The sequence below is a fragment of the Pinus tabuliformis genome, chromosome 5_2 (assembly GCF_031772625.1).
Source record: "Pinus tabuliformis cultivar Carrire ecotype Pingquan chromosome 5_2, CPIR1, whole genome shotgun sequence".
Taxonomy (NCBI): Eukaryota; Viridiplantae; Streptophyta; class Pinopsida; order Pinales; family Pinaceae; genus Pinus; species Pinus tabuliformis.
The window spans coordinates 828,714,162-828,728,350 of NC_142306.1; the positions used below are offsets into that span (position 1 = coordinate 828,714,162).

The following is a 14,189-nucleotide window of genomic DNA, read 5'->3' on the forward strand; positions in this document are numbered from 1 at the left end:
CATGTGTTAGGCCTATCTCGAAGACCAACACTCCCATCAAAGAAAATTTATTAATAAAATATTAAATCTTACAAAATATTTTTAAATCTCTTTGACATTAGGTTTTGCTTTTCTAACATTATTTATCTCTATTTTTTAATCTCCCAGATACATCAGATTCTTCATCTTCATCTTGAATCACATTAGTGAGTTCCACCATAAACTGATAATGTCCTTCGGAAGGGGTTGACTTTCATGTTTGTATGTGTATTGACTTTGCATACGTTCTCATCAAAATGTATGAGGGATTAATAAAAAAAAATATAAAACTAATTTAATGACATTTAAAAATATGTTTTTACTTCTTGATTATATAAAACTTGAAAATAGAGGATAATATAAAAAAAAATGTACATTTTTTAAGTTCATGTTTCCCATTGCATCTCAATTTATATATATTTCACATTCTATTTTAAGTTGAAATGCAATTTGGCAAGAACGAGACAGCTTTGATTCCCCATCGACGCCATTTACGAAAGAAGATTCCATTGTTATCCCATTCCATTGTGCGGGCCTCTGAATTTGCCGTCCATCCTCTTGCGTTCTTCCGTGATTCGAGAAATTACTACTGTGGGGATGGCTGTGACGATGGCCATGTCATCTCCAACGGCATGGGTTTCACATCCGGCAATCCATTCTCGGAGAAATTCAGTTCATTTCCCACCCGTTTGCGCTACTCTGGCAAACAGAGGGACGATTTTCGATAGAAGAAGTCAAAGTCTACGCATTCTTGCTTCTTCTGCGGCACAAAGCCTGTCCTCCAATGAAAGGTTCGAAACGTTTATTTTCTTCTCTGCCAGGTATTTTGTGTTTCAGGAAAAAGTCTGTGCAATTATCTGTTTGGGCTTGTAATATAGATTATTTTGTCGTTATTTTCGTAATTTGGACATTACTTTTATGAATATGGAGTTTTCAATGCATTTTGCAAGTTTTAAACATTACCTTCTCTTCATTTTCGGCTCGAAATAATAGAGGCGGAAAATTTTTACACAATCTACGTAGTAAATATTGATAAATTTGATAGATTTTTCTTTATTCCAATTTCTTATTGAAACTCTCTTAGTTTGTAAAGATGGTTGTTTCATGCAGAATCTGTATTTTCAAATACATTGAACATAGAGTTAACCAGATAATTTTAGGAATGATTTGTTTTCCTTTTACATAGCATTCGCTTAAATAAGCCTGTTAAGGTTGAAGTCAGATAAGTTTGTGTAGAAATAAAATTGTATAAGATATTGTGCCCTCCGAGTTACCCTTCCCAAAAATTGTTGGAAGGATTGGGCTTAGGTGTGCAGAAAGTGCATTGTCAAATACATGTTGTTACAAACTGTTCTGCACAGCACTGGGCCGAGATTTGAGGCTCGATAAAACATGGAAGAGGGTATAGTCAAAGCTTTCCACGTGGCTTTTTAGGGCGGTATTGAAGTCACCAATGGAATCTGAGAAGGCTACCTTTACATGGTCTCTTGACCTTTAATAGTTCAGCCTGTGGCCGAGGCAATTCACCAGCACGGATTTTAATTAATTTTGTGGAAATTAAATTGTTAGCTTTTGCTATTTCACTGTGCATTATGTTTGATTGTGTAATACTTGCAGATTGCAATTTAAATGCAGAAAACAGTGCTGAAGAAATCAATTACATACATAGTATTAACGCACAGATTTTACCTTAGAAACCCATTTGGAAAAATCAGCTTAAAATGTCTTCTTCGGCTTTCTATTGATAAGAGAAATTACGTGGAAGAGGTTACAATTTCATTGAATTTTCTTACCCTCTTTCTGGCTTTTTAGAGACACAATTCCAGCACTCTGGAGCAATCTTTGTTCTACCTAGGACAAGCTTTATTTTTCCTTTCGTCCTCTTCGCCTTTGGAACAGTCATTGGTGTTGCCATCTCTTTCTCTGAAGAATTGACAACCATTATCTTGTATTCGGCAACACACTCTTGGTCTGAGATTGTTGCATGCCCATTAAGAGCTCATGAACATTCTTGCTTCCGATGTGGATAGACTTGGTGTTTGAGTCTTCTTCTCACTATCTTCAGAATTGTCCTCTATTCTTGGAGACAGTTGCATTGAATTCTGGAACTCTCTTGGCCTTGGTCATCTTTCTTACCTTCTGCATGAAGGCCAATGGACCAGCCAAACAACCGATACTGCCTTTGGGCTGTCCCCAGCTCATTTCGCCTTTCAGCTCTCTCTCTCTCTCTATTACTTCCAAGTTTCTTCTAACAGTTCCGTTGTGCTTGAAAAGTCAAAGAGACCCCCAAAAGTCATTATAAGTGCCTTTCAATCTTCCTCTATAGATGCCCCAAATGCTGCCAACTAATCTCTCAAATCGTAATTGTCTTTTGCATGTTCATCAGATAGACTTGGATTTTAATTCTTCTTTTAGGGCTATTGTTGTCTACAAAGATGCCACGTGGCATCTTCCCGTTCATTGGGTTATAAACACCATCATGTTGAGTGGTCATACAATTTGCCATGTTGGCCATGGTGGGCCTTGGGCTTCTTGAACTTTCTGCACCGACTTCCTTCTTTACTGCAGAGACGGAGATTTCACCCCTTTTCTACTTCATTTTTCCACATTGGTTGGTGGCTCTGCATCACACGGTGATTCAGAGTCTGTGCTCTACTCTACTTTTGCTCTCGAAGCTTAATGCGGAGGGCAGAGGCAGAGGTAGTACTTTGACTGAAGCCTTGCCTAGGCTTTGCATGCTTTGCACGTGCCTTAGCCTTGCAGAGTGTAGAGGTAGCCTTTCCTTTGACTCCTCCAATGTTTTGCATGCCAAATATTCACATGGCTTCTTTCACTTCACAACTAGTGCTTTTCCAGAGTAAGGGGGTATTCCTATATGCTATTTTTAATCTACAAATTAAACTCAGATGGTGTATGATAAATGAAAGAGCAATAATAATTTTTTTAAGATGTATCAATTAAGAATCAGCATTCAATAGGACTATTTATTGTTCCTTGGGACATTAGTCTTGTTATCATACAAACTCACACATCTTAAGATAAAGTTCGAAAAGCTCAAGTGCGACAGAGAGGGCCATTGTCACCTCACCAACCCTCTTCTCACTTTAGGACAACTCTCCTTTGGCTCAAGGGAGCTTCCCTAGGTTAAGATTGCTTGGATATAAGGCAATGGGTTCCAAGGTTTTATGAAGTGTAAATCCAACAAAATGGTTTTGGTAAAATTTAGGGTATGAAAGTTGATGGGAGGACTGGACATTAGTGTCTTCTCATTGGGCATATGGGGTCAACCAGGTCTCCCTTGAGAAAGTATGAATGGATTCAGGGTGATGACTAGTGTTTTCCACTATTAATTTTAGAAGATCGAACTAGTACTTTTACATGCTCCAAAATGACTTCAAGCGTAGATTCTCCACTACAATTTATCCTAGGATTTACACGATAGGATCTATCCAAGAACAACACAAAGAGAATGCAACTTCATTACTAGATAAGTGCATGGGCACTTAATAAATTCAACAAATAATTCCACAAGACTTAAACAGACCGCTTATTCTAGGCTATGGAGGGGTAAATTCCCTCTTCATCAATTAATTAGTCTAAAATATAGAAAAAGATGGGCTGATTATGCCACACGTACAATAATTAAATTAGATATCCCCAAAAGAGAGGGATGCTTCCACAAATGAGGAAAAGAGGGGCTTCAATGCATGGGATCCAGCCTCCAAAGGCCCTTCAACAATGCCCATTCCTTCAATCAAGCTTCTTATGATCCTTGCAAAGTGGGTGTTGCCTCAAAATCTAGAAGGCCTTATAGTTGTGAGATGCCTCACAAGGCAATAGGCAGACTAAGATACAACAATGAGGTGGTTGCTGCAATCACTTTAGCACTCCACCTCTTGCTCTTTAGTGGAATTTCACCACATGGGAGGCTTCCTAGTTTATCGACTAAAGGATGTTCTAAGTTAATTGGCTCAAGGTGATTGTTGGAAATAATACTGAGGGGGGGGGAATCAGTATTATCTAGCAATTTACCAAATCTTCCTTATTTGATCTTTTGAAATATTCTTGCATATCAGTACCATAAAACAATGAGCATGAATAAAGAAAATAGACAGTCACACCAAAGAACACAAGATGTAAGGTGGAAACCCAATGCGGGAGAAAAACCACCTGCTGCAATAATGTCTCTATCTTCTTTCAAGAAATTCTTTTTACAATGATTTTGTACTGGTGCAGTCCTTTACCAGCACGCAGGCTGCAACCTGCAAAGAGCTACAACTCTTTCTCGTTTTCCAGACTTCTCCTGGAAGGGAGCTACAACCCCCTACTTCTTTTTCAAAATGATCAACAAGTATACAACAGATACAGTCTACTACAGATATCAGATCAGTAATTACAGAAACAACCCAGAACACCTTATGAACAGAAATATACAGTTAACAGATCATCTTGAGACAGGGACGCATATTTTCTTTCTGTGGCCTGCGACTGGACGCAGTATACCTTATGCTGTTCTGCGTGCTGACGCACTGTTACTTTTGCTTGTCTGCGACCGACGCACACATCAACACTATCGCGCCGCGTCTTTTGCTTCAGAGACGCACCCAATACCACAGTCGCGCCGCGTCCTTCGCTTCAGAGACGCACCTGATCCTTTACTGTACTGCGTCCCGGCGCACTTTCCCTTCACTGAATCTGCGTCCTTTTAGATATAGAAGATAAGAGGACTTCAGAACCAACCCAAACACTCAGATCCACAGATCTGATCATGCGCCATATAGATCGTAGTCCATTAGAAGATTTACCCTTAAAGATATGGACTAGATCACACCAAGAGATGATCAACCAAGATGATGCTTAATCCAAATGAACTCCTTTGCTTTATATAGGCAAGCTTCTCCCCAAAGCGTGGAACAATACCACGAGCCGACACCATAGAAACACGCAACCGTCGGCTAGATACCACACAAGAAGCCCCCACGAGCTTTTCTCTACCTTGAAATGTGTGCACTGGGCGGACGCACCTTCTGAACGGCTGGCCAGCGTCCCTGGACGCGGGTTCTGTATGGAATACCTGCGGGGACGCACTTGCTGAACAAAATTTCCTGCGTCCTTCTTGATTTACCATCTGAAAGAGTTTGCCATCAAGTACAACAACTGAATCATAATGCCAACAAACTCCCCCTTTGGACTTGATGGCAACCACATAATCTTCAGCTTCATCATTCTCCCCCTTTGACATCAAGAGCAAAGGGTATGCTCCCCCTATGCTCATGCTTCTCCAGATTTGTAACCAGAAATCCATCATGAAGGAGACAGAGACATATTGCAGCTATTTCCAAGATCTCCTTCTCCATAATGCCAACAATGCATTATGTGCTCCCCCTGAGCCTATACCATCAATAGGAAGATGGTCAATAGTGAGATGATGCATCAACAACCCCCAGCTTTTGCCTGAGGTATTCAAAAGTGTCCCTGGGCAATGGTTTGGTGAAAATATCAGCAACTTGTTCCTTAGAAGGAACATACTCCAACTTGACCTTCTGTTCAAGTACTTGTTCCCGGAGAAAATGGTACTTGATTGGTATGTGCTTGGTTTTTGAATGCATAACCGGATTCTTTGAGATGCTGATTGCACTTGTGTTGTCACATAAGATAGGAATAGGAGGTGTACAAGTGATTTGATAATCCTGCAAAGTCTGCATCATCCAAAGAAGTTGGGTGCAACAAGATGCAGCCGCAACATATTCCGCTTCAGCTGTAGACAAGGCAATTGAACTCTGTTTCTTGCTGAACCAAGATACCAGTCTAGAACCCATAAAGAATGCACCACCACTTGTGCTTTTCCTGTCATCCACGCTTCCGGCCCAATCTGCATCTGTATAAGCATGAAGAGTGAGATCTGTATCTCTAGGATACCATAGGCCATAATTTTGAGTCCCTTGAAGATATTTGAAGATTCTCTTTACTGCTTGAAGATGAGTCTCCTTTGGATTTGCCTGAAACCTTCCAACTATTCCAACTGCATGCATGATGTCTGGTCGGGTACCTGTCAAATATAGTAGACTTCCAATCATAGATCTGTAGGTTGGTTGATGAACTGCTGCAGATTCGTCATTTGCACTGAGACTACATCCTGTAACCATGGGTGTACATACTGGTTTTGCATCTTCCATGCCATATTTCTTCAAAATCTGCTTGAGATACTTGGTTTGAGATAAAAGGATTCCTCCTTTCTTTTGTTGGATTTGCAAACCAAGAAAGTATGTCAGTTCTCCTAGCAAGGACATCTCAAATTCTTTCTGCATGACTGAGGCAAAGCTTTGACTCATAGCTTCTTCATTACTGCCAAAAATAATGTCATCTACATACACAACAAGTATTAGTAATTTGTCATTTTCAACTTTTATATAAAGATTGCTATCTGCTGAACCTTTTGAAAAACCTTGTTGATGAAGATATTTGTCCAACCGGTAGTACCAAGCCCTTGGAGCTTGTTTGAGACCATAGAGAGCCTTTTTTAATCGGCATACAAGATTTGGATCGTTTCCAAGAATGAAACCATCTGGCTGTTCAATGTACACTTCTTCATCCAAGTCTCCATTCAGAAAAGCTGATTTCACATCCATTTGAAATACTTTGAAGTTCTGACAACTTGAGAGAGCAAGAAACATTCGGATGGCCTCAAGTCTTGCAACAGGAGCAAAAGTTTCTTCAAAGTCTATTCCTTCTTGCTGTGCATACCCTTTACAAACAAGTCTGGCTTTGTTTCTAATTACTTCTCCATTTTCATTCAATTTATTTTTGAAAACCCATTTTGTTCCGATAACATTCTTATCCTTTGGTCTAGGAACCAGCTCCCAAGTATTGTTCTTTTCGATTTGCTCAAGTTCTTCATCCATTGCTTTCACCCAACATTCATCTTTGCATGCTTCTTTCACATTTTGTGGTTCAGTAGAGGAGAGTAATGCCAAATAACTTGAAGCTTCTGCAACTGTTCTTCTAGTTTGTATACCTGCTTCCTTTTGTCCCATGATCTGAGATTCTGGATGGTTCTTTTGAACATATCTGGATGGAGTCTTTTCTTCTATTCTTGTTCTTTCTTCTGCTTCTTCGTGAGGTCCGTCTTGAAATTGTTCTTGCGGTTCTTCTTCTTCATCATTCTGTCTTTGAGGGTAGCTTTCATCTTCTTCAATGTCTTCACGATGTATTTGCCTAGGAATGTATCCTTTCTCATCAACCACTACATCAATGCTTTCAACAATTCTGCCAAGTCTTTTATTGTAGCATTTGTATGCTTTGCTATGTGGAGAGTAGCCAAGAAGAATTCCTTCATCTGCTCTAGGATCAAGTTTGCCAAGCTGCTCCTCAGTATTTTTGATATAGCATTTGCTCCCAAAGATTTTGAAGTGCTTTACTGAAGGAGTTTTACCACTCCAGAGCTCATGAGGAGTTTGAGTGCTGTTCACTCGGACATTTGTCTTGTTGAGAATAATAACTGCCGCATGTGCAGCTTCACCCCAGAAGGTTGCAGGAGTTCCTGATTCATCAAGCATAGCACGAGCCATTTGCTGGACTGTTCTGTTCATTCTTTCCACTACTCCATTTTGCTGAGGAGTTCTAGCTGTAGAAAATTCTCTCCTTATTCCATGTTCATCACAGAAATCGAAAAATTCATTTGAAGTAAATTCTCCACCTCTGTCGGATCTGAGGCACTTAATCTTGTGACCTGATTCATTTTCAGCCAAGGCTTTGAAGGATTTGAATTTTTCGAAAGCTTCATCTTTGTGCTTCATAAGTCCTAACCAAACAAACCTGGAGAAATCGTCAATAAATAATATCAAGTATTCCTCTCCTCTAGGTGTTCTTTTTCTGAATGGTCCACATACATCTGTATGTACTAGCTCAAGAGGCATACTGGCTGATCCTTCTTTCTCTGGAAAGTTAGTTCTAGTCTGTTTTCCAAACTGACATGATCTGCACATGGTGTTGTCAGGAATTTTGATATCTGGAAGATCGCGAACTGCCTGATATTTGCAAGCTTTCCTTATTTGTGAGAAGCTTAGATGTCCCAATCTTCGATGCCATAACCAGTGCTCTTCATCCTTGCTTAAATAGCATTGTTGTTGTTCTTCATCAAAAATGTATAGATTATTTGAAGTTCTTTTTCCTTTGAGAACTGTTTTACCTGTATCAAGATCACGAACAAGACATTCATTTGATCTGAATATAACCTCGGTTCTTTGATCACACATCTGGCTTACACTTAGAAGATTATGCTTTAGTCCATCAACAAACAAAACATTTCCAGCCTTAACATCTTCTTTTAAAGGAGCAATACCTTTTCCTTTTATAGTTGCAGGAGTATCATTTCCAAAAGAGACTTTCTTTCCCTTTTCTAAATTAGAATAAGATTCAAGTTTTTCTTTATCACCTGTCATGTGCTTTGAACATCCACTGTCAATGTACCATAGATTTTCTTGTCCTTCTGCATAGAATGCTATCCCACATCTTTCTGTTTGAGGTTCCTTTATTTTCCATGTTTTGGTGCCTGAGGTTTGTTCCCTTTTTTGTTCTTGTACCTTTCTTTCCGGAAACCTGTTTCTACATTCAACATCTTCATGTCCAAAATTATTGCAAATAGAGCATTCAACTTCATTTTCAAGAGCTGAAAAATTGTTATAGGTCCTTTTTGTATTCCCTGTCATGCTTCTTTGTTTTTGAGCTTCCCTAGTCATGATTGTTTTATACGCAACACATTGGGCTGCTTTGTGACCAAAGTTATGGCAAGAAAAGCATTGTCCATTGAAGAAGTTTCTGCGATTATTGAATCTACCAGCCGACTGATTGTAATTTCTATTTTCATCTATTCTTGAACCAAATTGAGAAGGTTTTACCTGTGGCTGGTTGTGGCTTTTGTTCACCCTTAAGCTGGATTGCCCCTGATAGTTTGAAGTTTGTCCCTGCTTTACCTGATGATCTTCCTTGTGTTCTTGCTCATTTCTTCTTGCTGCATCAAGATAACTTTTTGAAGTGGAAGCTTGAGAAGTTTCTCCATTGTAGCCCAGACCTGTCTTATTTAGAGGAGATCGCTGCACACTGATAATCTCATTCAACGTTTCAGATCCTTTGACAAACTTGAGATTAATAGTTTTTGTTTTCTCAATTTCTTTTCTAAGACCAACAATTTCACCTTCTAATTTTTCAAGATGTTTTTCCTTTTCATCAATCTGAAATTGTAGAGTATCAATAATCATGTTCTTTTCTTCTATACATCTCTTGAGTCTAGTAATTTCATCATAAAGGTTATCCACATCTATAGCATCCTCATAATTATCATCTTCAAATGCCATTAACAATCTATATTTGTTACCTTGTTCATCTTCATCACTGTTTGATAAGCCATCGCTATCTTCATGGGTGTAGTAGCTTTTCTTATTTGTACCCTGTTTCTTGTTCCATCTAACTGGTTCCTTTCCTTTATCCTTATAAGAGCATTTTGCAGCATAATGACCTACTCTTCCACAAGCAAAACATTTGAAAGGTAGCTTACCTCTGAACCTTCCAGAACCCCTTTGAAGATTTCTGACAAAGTTTGATTCTTCTTCCTCTTCTTCTGGAACATGACATGCTTCATAGTGATCTTCTTTGCCTGATGCTTTAAAAGCAGCTTCCCTTCTGTCTGATGGACCTCCCTTTCTCATTTCATAAGCAGTTAGAATTCCATGCAGCTGAGACATAGTGAGAACACGGAGATTTTCCTTTTCTTCTACTGCAGATACTTTAGATTCAAACTTGGGAGATAAAGATCTTAGAATCTTTTGAACTACTATAGTCTCTTTTATTTCTTCACCCAAATTTTTCATACAATTAACAATCTCATCTACTCGAAGAAAATAATTAGCCACACTTTCATCATTATACATCTTGAGAGTCTCATATTGAATCCTGAGAGTTTGAAGTTTAGCTTCTTTTACCTGTTCATCTCCTTCATAGCTAGTGATCATTTTGTCCCATATCTCTTTTGCTGATTTGAAGTGCATGACCTTCATGAACTCTGTTTGAGATATACTTCCTAATAGAGTACTGACTGCTTTTGCATTTGTTTCATACTACTTTTTCTCAGCTGGATCTGTAGGAGTAACTGAAGGAAAGGCATAGCCTGATTCTACAATGTTCCAAACTTCTGTACCAAGAGATTGAAGATATGCAGTAACTCTTACCTTCCAATAATTGAAGTTTGTTCCATCGAAGACGGGTGGCCTGATTGATGCTTCTCTTTCGTAGTTGCTCATGATGAACGATCTACCTTCAAGCGATCAAGCTGTTCTGAAGGACCTGCTCTGATACCAATTGTTGGAAATAATACTGAGGGGGGGGGAATCAGTATTATCTAGCAATTTACCAAATCTTCCTTATTTGATCTTTTGAAATATTCTTGCATATCAGTACCATAAAACAATGAGCATGAATAAAGAAAATAGACAGTCACACCAAAGAACACAAGATGTAAGGTGGAAACCCAATGCGGGAGAAAAACCACCTGCTGCAATAATGTCTCTATCTTCTTTCAAGAAATTCTTTTTACAATGATTTTGTACTGGTGCAGTCCTTTACCAGCACGCAGGCTGCAACCTGCAAAGAGCTACAACTCTTTCTCGTTTTCCAGACTTCTCCTGGAAGGGAGCTACAACCCCCTACTTCTTTTTCAAAATGATCAACAAGTATACAACAGATACAGTCTACTACAGATATCAGATCAGTAATTACAGAAACAACCCAGAACACCTTATGAACAGAAATATACAGTTAACAGATCATCTTGAGACAGGGACGCATATTTTCTTTCTGTGGCCTGCGACTGGACGCAGTATACCTTATGCTGTTCTGCGTGCTGACGCACTGTTACTTTTGCTTGTCTGCGACCGACGCACACATCAACACTATCGCGCCGCGTCTTTTGCTTCAGAGACGCACCCAATACCACAGTCGCGCCGCGTCCTTCGCTTCAGAGACGCACCTGATCCTTTACTGTACTGCGTCCCGGCGCACTTTCCCTTCACTGAATCTGCGTCCTTTTAGATATAGAAGATAAGAGGACTTCAGAACCAACCCAAACACTCAGATCCACAGATCTGATCATGCGCCATATAGATCGTAGTCCATTAGAAGATTTACCCTTAAAGATATGGACTAGATCACACCAAGAGATGATCAACCAAGATGATGCTTAATCCAAATGAACTCCTTTGCTTTATATAGGCAAGCTTCTCCCCAAAGCGTGGAACAATACCACGAGCCGACACCATAGAAACACGCAACCGTCGGCTAGATACCACACAAGAAGCCCCCACGAGCTTTTCTCTACCTTGAAATGTGTGCACTGGGCGGACGCACCTTCTGAACGGCTGGCCAGCGTCCCTGGACGCGGGTTCTGTATGGAATACCTGCGGGGACGCACTTGCTGAACAAAATTTCCTGCGTCCTTCTTGATTTACCATCTGAAAGAGTTTGCCATCAAGTACAACAACTGAATCATAATGCCAACAAAGTATGTGAATGGCTAAGCAAGGTACTTCTTAGTTGGATTAGGGCACAATTCTTTATGTAAAAAGAACAACGTACCATAGACAAAGCTTAGAAAAGAATGCTTGATACCCAGGGTTTCAAGATATAGTTCAACAAGAGTATGTCTAGGCATGCAAGCACAAATAAAATGTTTACCTAAAGTTGTGATCAACAATAGGAGATGGTAAACCTTCAACAAGCCCCAAGTTCAAGCCTTGTATAGAACTAGTGTTTATTAGGACCCTAAATTGTGTAGGGTTGATGTTAGCCCTAATGAGGCACTTTTCACCATGAGATAAGCTAGATTTTGTGTGAAAGTTAAATCAAGGTGAAAACAAGCAAAATCAACTCCAATGTTGTGATTCCTCAAGCCCTAGTTGATTCGTCTCTTGCCCTAGGTCTAGCGGCTTGCCTTAAAGGGCCAAAACAAGTAAGAAAGGAGGAAAAGGTAGAAATTTTAATGAATTTTGATCATCACTAGGATCCAAATGAATTTCCCTACTTGGATGATGGAGTCTTAGGGGCTAATCTTTAGAGGTATCAAATTCATGTATGGAGTAAGGGGAAAAATAGACTAAACATGCAATAATTCCCCAAGTATTTCCAATAAACATTTGCATTTAGACAAGGTGTTGCTTTTTCCTTGCCCTCTAGATCTGGTATGTGCCCTAGCTAGGAACACAACACATGAGAGAAGTCCAACACACGAGCACATTGCACAACGGAAATATAACAACAGTGAAATCAATAAAGTACATAGATTTTATGAGCCCGAAAATCGTTTCTCATTAGTCCATCAATAAGAAAACATTAGGGCTCCCATACTAGGTACCATGGCCCTTTATGAAACCATGATACAACTAGTATACGCAGTATACAATAAGGTACAACTAGGGATTTAGGTCTAATCCTTCAGACCCTCAGTCTGCCCACAAAATGACAAAGACAAATCATGACTTGGTAATGACAGTCCTTTGTCCTCAGCCCTTTCAGTCCTCTTGTCCACTGCTTTTGGCTGTCCTTTGCCTCCAATCTTTACACAAAGAACAACTCCTTTTGTCCTCTGTTTACTTGTTTCTCACAGAAGGACACTTCCTTTTGTCCACTATATTATCCAACATCAAACACTTGTTGTTCAGAGTTCCTTCACTGAACGGACTTCCTTTTGTTAATGTCTGCTCCTTTAGACTGAAACCCTTAGGCCTACTGCTGTTCAGTCTTCCTTAGCAGCCCCTTAACTATAATGTCCCCTTGTCCAGACGACGATTACCTCTGTCCTGGCCTTAGCCCGAGCCCATAGTGTCTATGGCCTTGTTTCTTTCCACAGCGTGTAGCTGTACCTCAATACTGTCCAGACTTGGCCTACTTCTATCCTTGCGACCTATCCCTTTTAGGTCTGTTGCCAGCACTGATCCTGATCCAAACCCAAACTACTCCTGGCAACCCTCAACCTCTTCACTGCCTTCTATACTAACTTCGCCAGCCTCACAATAGACCTTGGCTACCTCAGCCAGACCTTTGGTCTCCTAGGTTATCACTGCAATAGACTTAGGGCACGGTTCGGCCCTTCTTGACAGTGGCTGGCACCTTTGAACAGACTTTGGGTAGCCTTCTTTCTTGTCGCGGGTATCTTTGACAATCATTGTTCCAGTTCGACCTCTAACTTAGGCTCTGCAGCTCTACTCCAAGGGCTTCTCTTCTCTGTGGCTAGCCCTAAACTCTGTTTGGTTGCCGTTTTCCTCAGGTTGCGACTAGCCTACTTGTGGCTGTGGCCTACTCTAAGCACCAAACAAATCTCTGCTAGCTTGACTTAGCCCTTGCCACAAACTCCTGAGGCCCTTGGCCTGCTACACTGAATGGCAGATCTTCTTCAGTCGCTAGATCTCTTGGCCCTGCTCCATAGAGCAGCTGATCTCTTCCTCAGACCTACTCGGTTTCCTCTTGCTTGGCAAAAGTTCGGCCAACTTGGATTCCATATGAGAATTATACATACTCCATCTATTACATCAAAGTTCGTCATGTCACTTGCAGGAATTGAACTTGGGTGGGGAGGGTTTCATTCATTCCTCCCAAACACATGGCATAACCCAATTGACAACCTAATTAAATCAAATATTTTCGATCTTATATGTTTTAAAAGAAAATCTTTCAGATTGAGGGATACCTCCTCTGGCTACTTAGTCTTAATTTTTTCAGATTAGCTTAAAGTGGGGAGGTTTTAACCTCCATAAGGTGACTTGGCATAGTTCTTTGGCCAAGAACATCTTGAGGAACAACAGGTCCTTCAAAGGCAAAGCTTCCAAACACTTAGAAAGGTTCGAACAGATAGAGAAATTAGTTAAGTGTAAAAATCCTTGAGTACTGAAAACTTCAAAAATAAGGTTTGAATTGGAATGCAATTTGCCATGAAAGTTGTTGACGACTCATCAAGGGGACAATAGATAGAATTGATAACTATTTTAGAAACTGATTTTTCAAATACCTAGGTTTTCTTCGAATTGAAACTAGTCTATTTGAACAAACTTAGCAAATATGGTTCATCCACGACACATATTAGTGGCAGATTGTGTTCATGAATTGTGGGGCGGGGGGGAGGGGTGTAA

At 40.0% G+C, this 14,189-nt stretch overlaps 1 protein-coding gene across 1 annotated transcript in view; it reads left to right on the forward strand.

Moving 5' to 3' along the window:
• The first annotated feature begins 457 nt into the window (after positions 1 to 457).
• Positions 458 to 14,189, forward strand: part of LOC149161878 (putative protein phosphatase 2C 26) — a 198,317-nt gene continuing 184,585 nt past the window's right edge. The window contains exon 1 of the mRNA XM_089437075.1: positions 458 to 809. Within this exon, the coding sequence (XP_089293201.1) occupies positions 616 to 809 (194 nt within the window). The 5' untranslated portion in view covers positions 458 to 615. The remainder of the gene's footprint in view (positions 810 to 14,189) is intronic.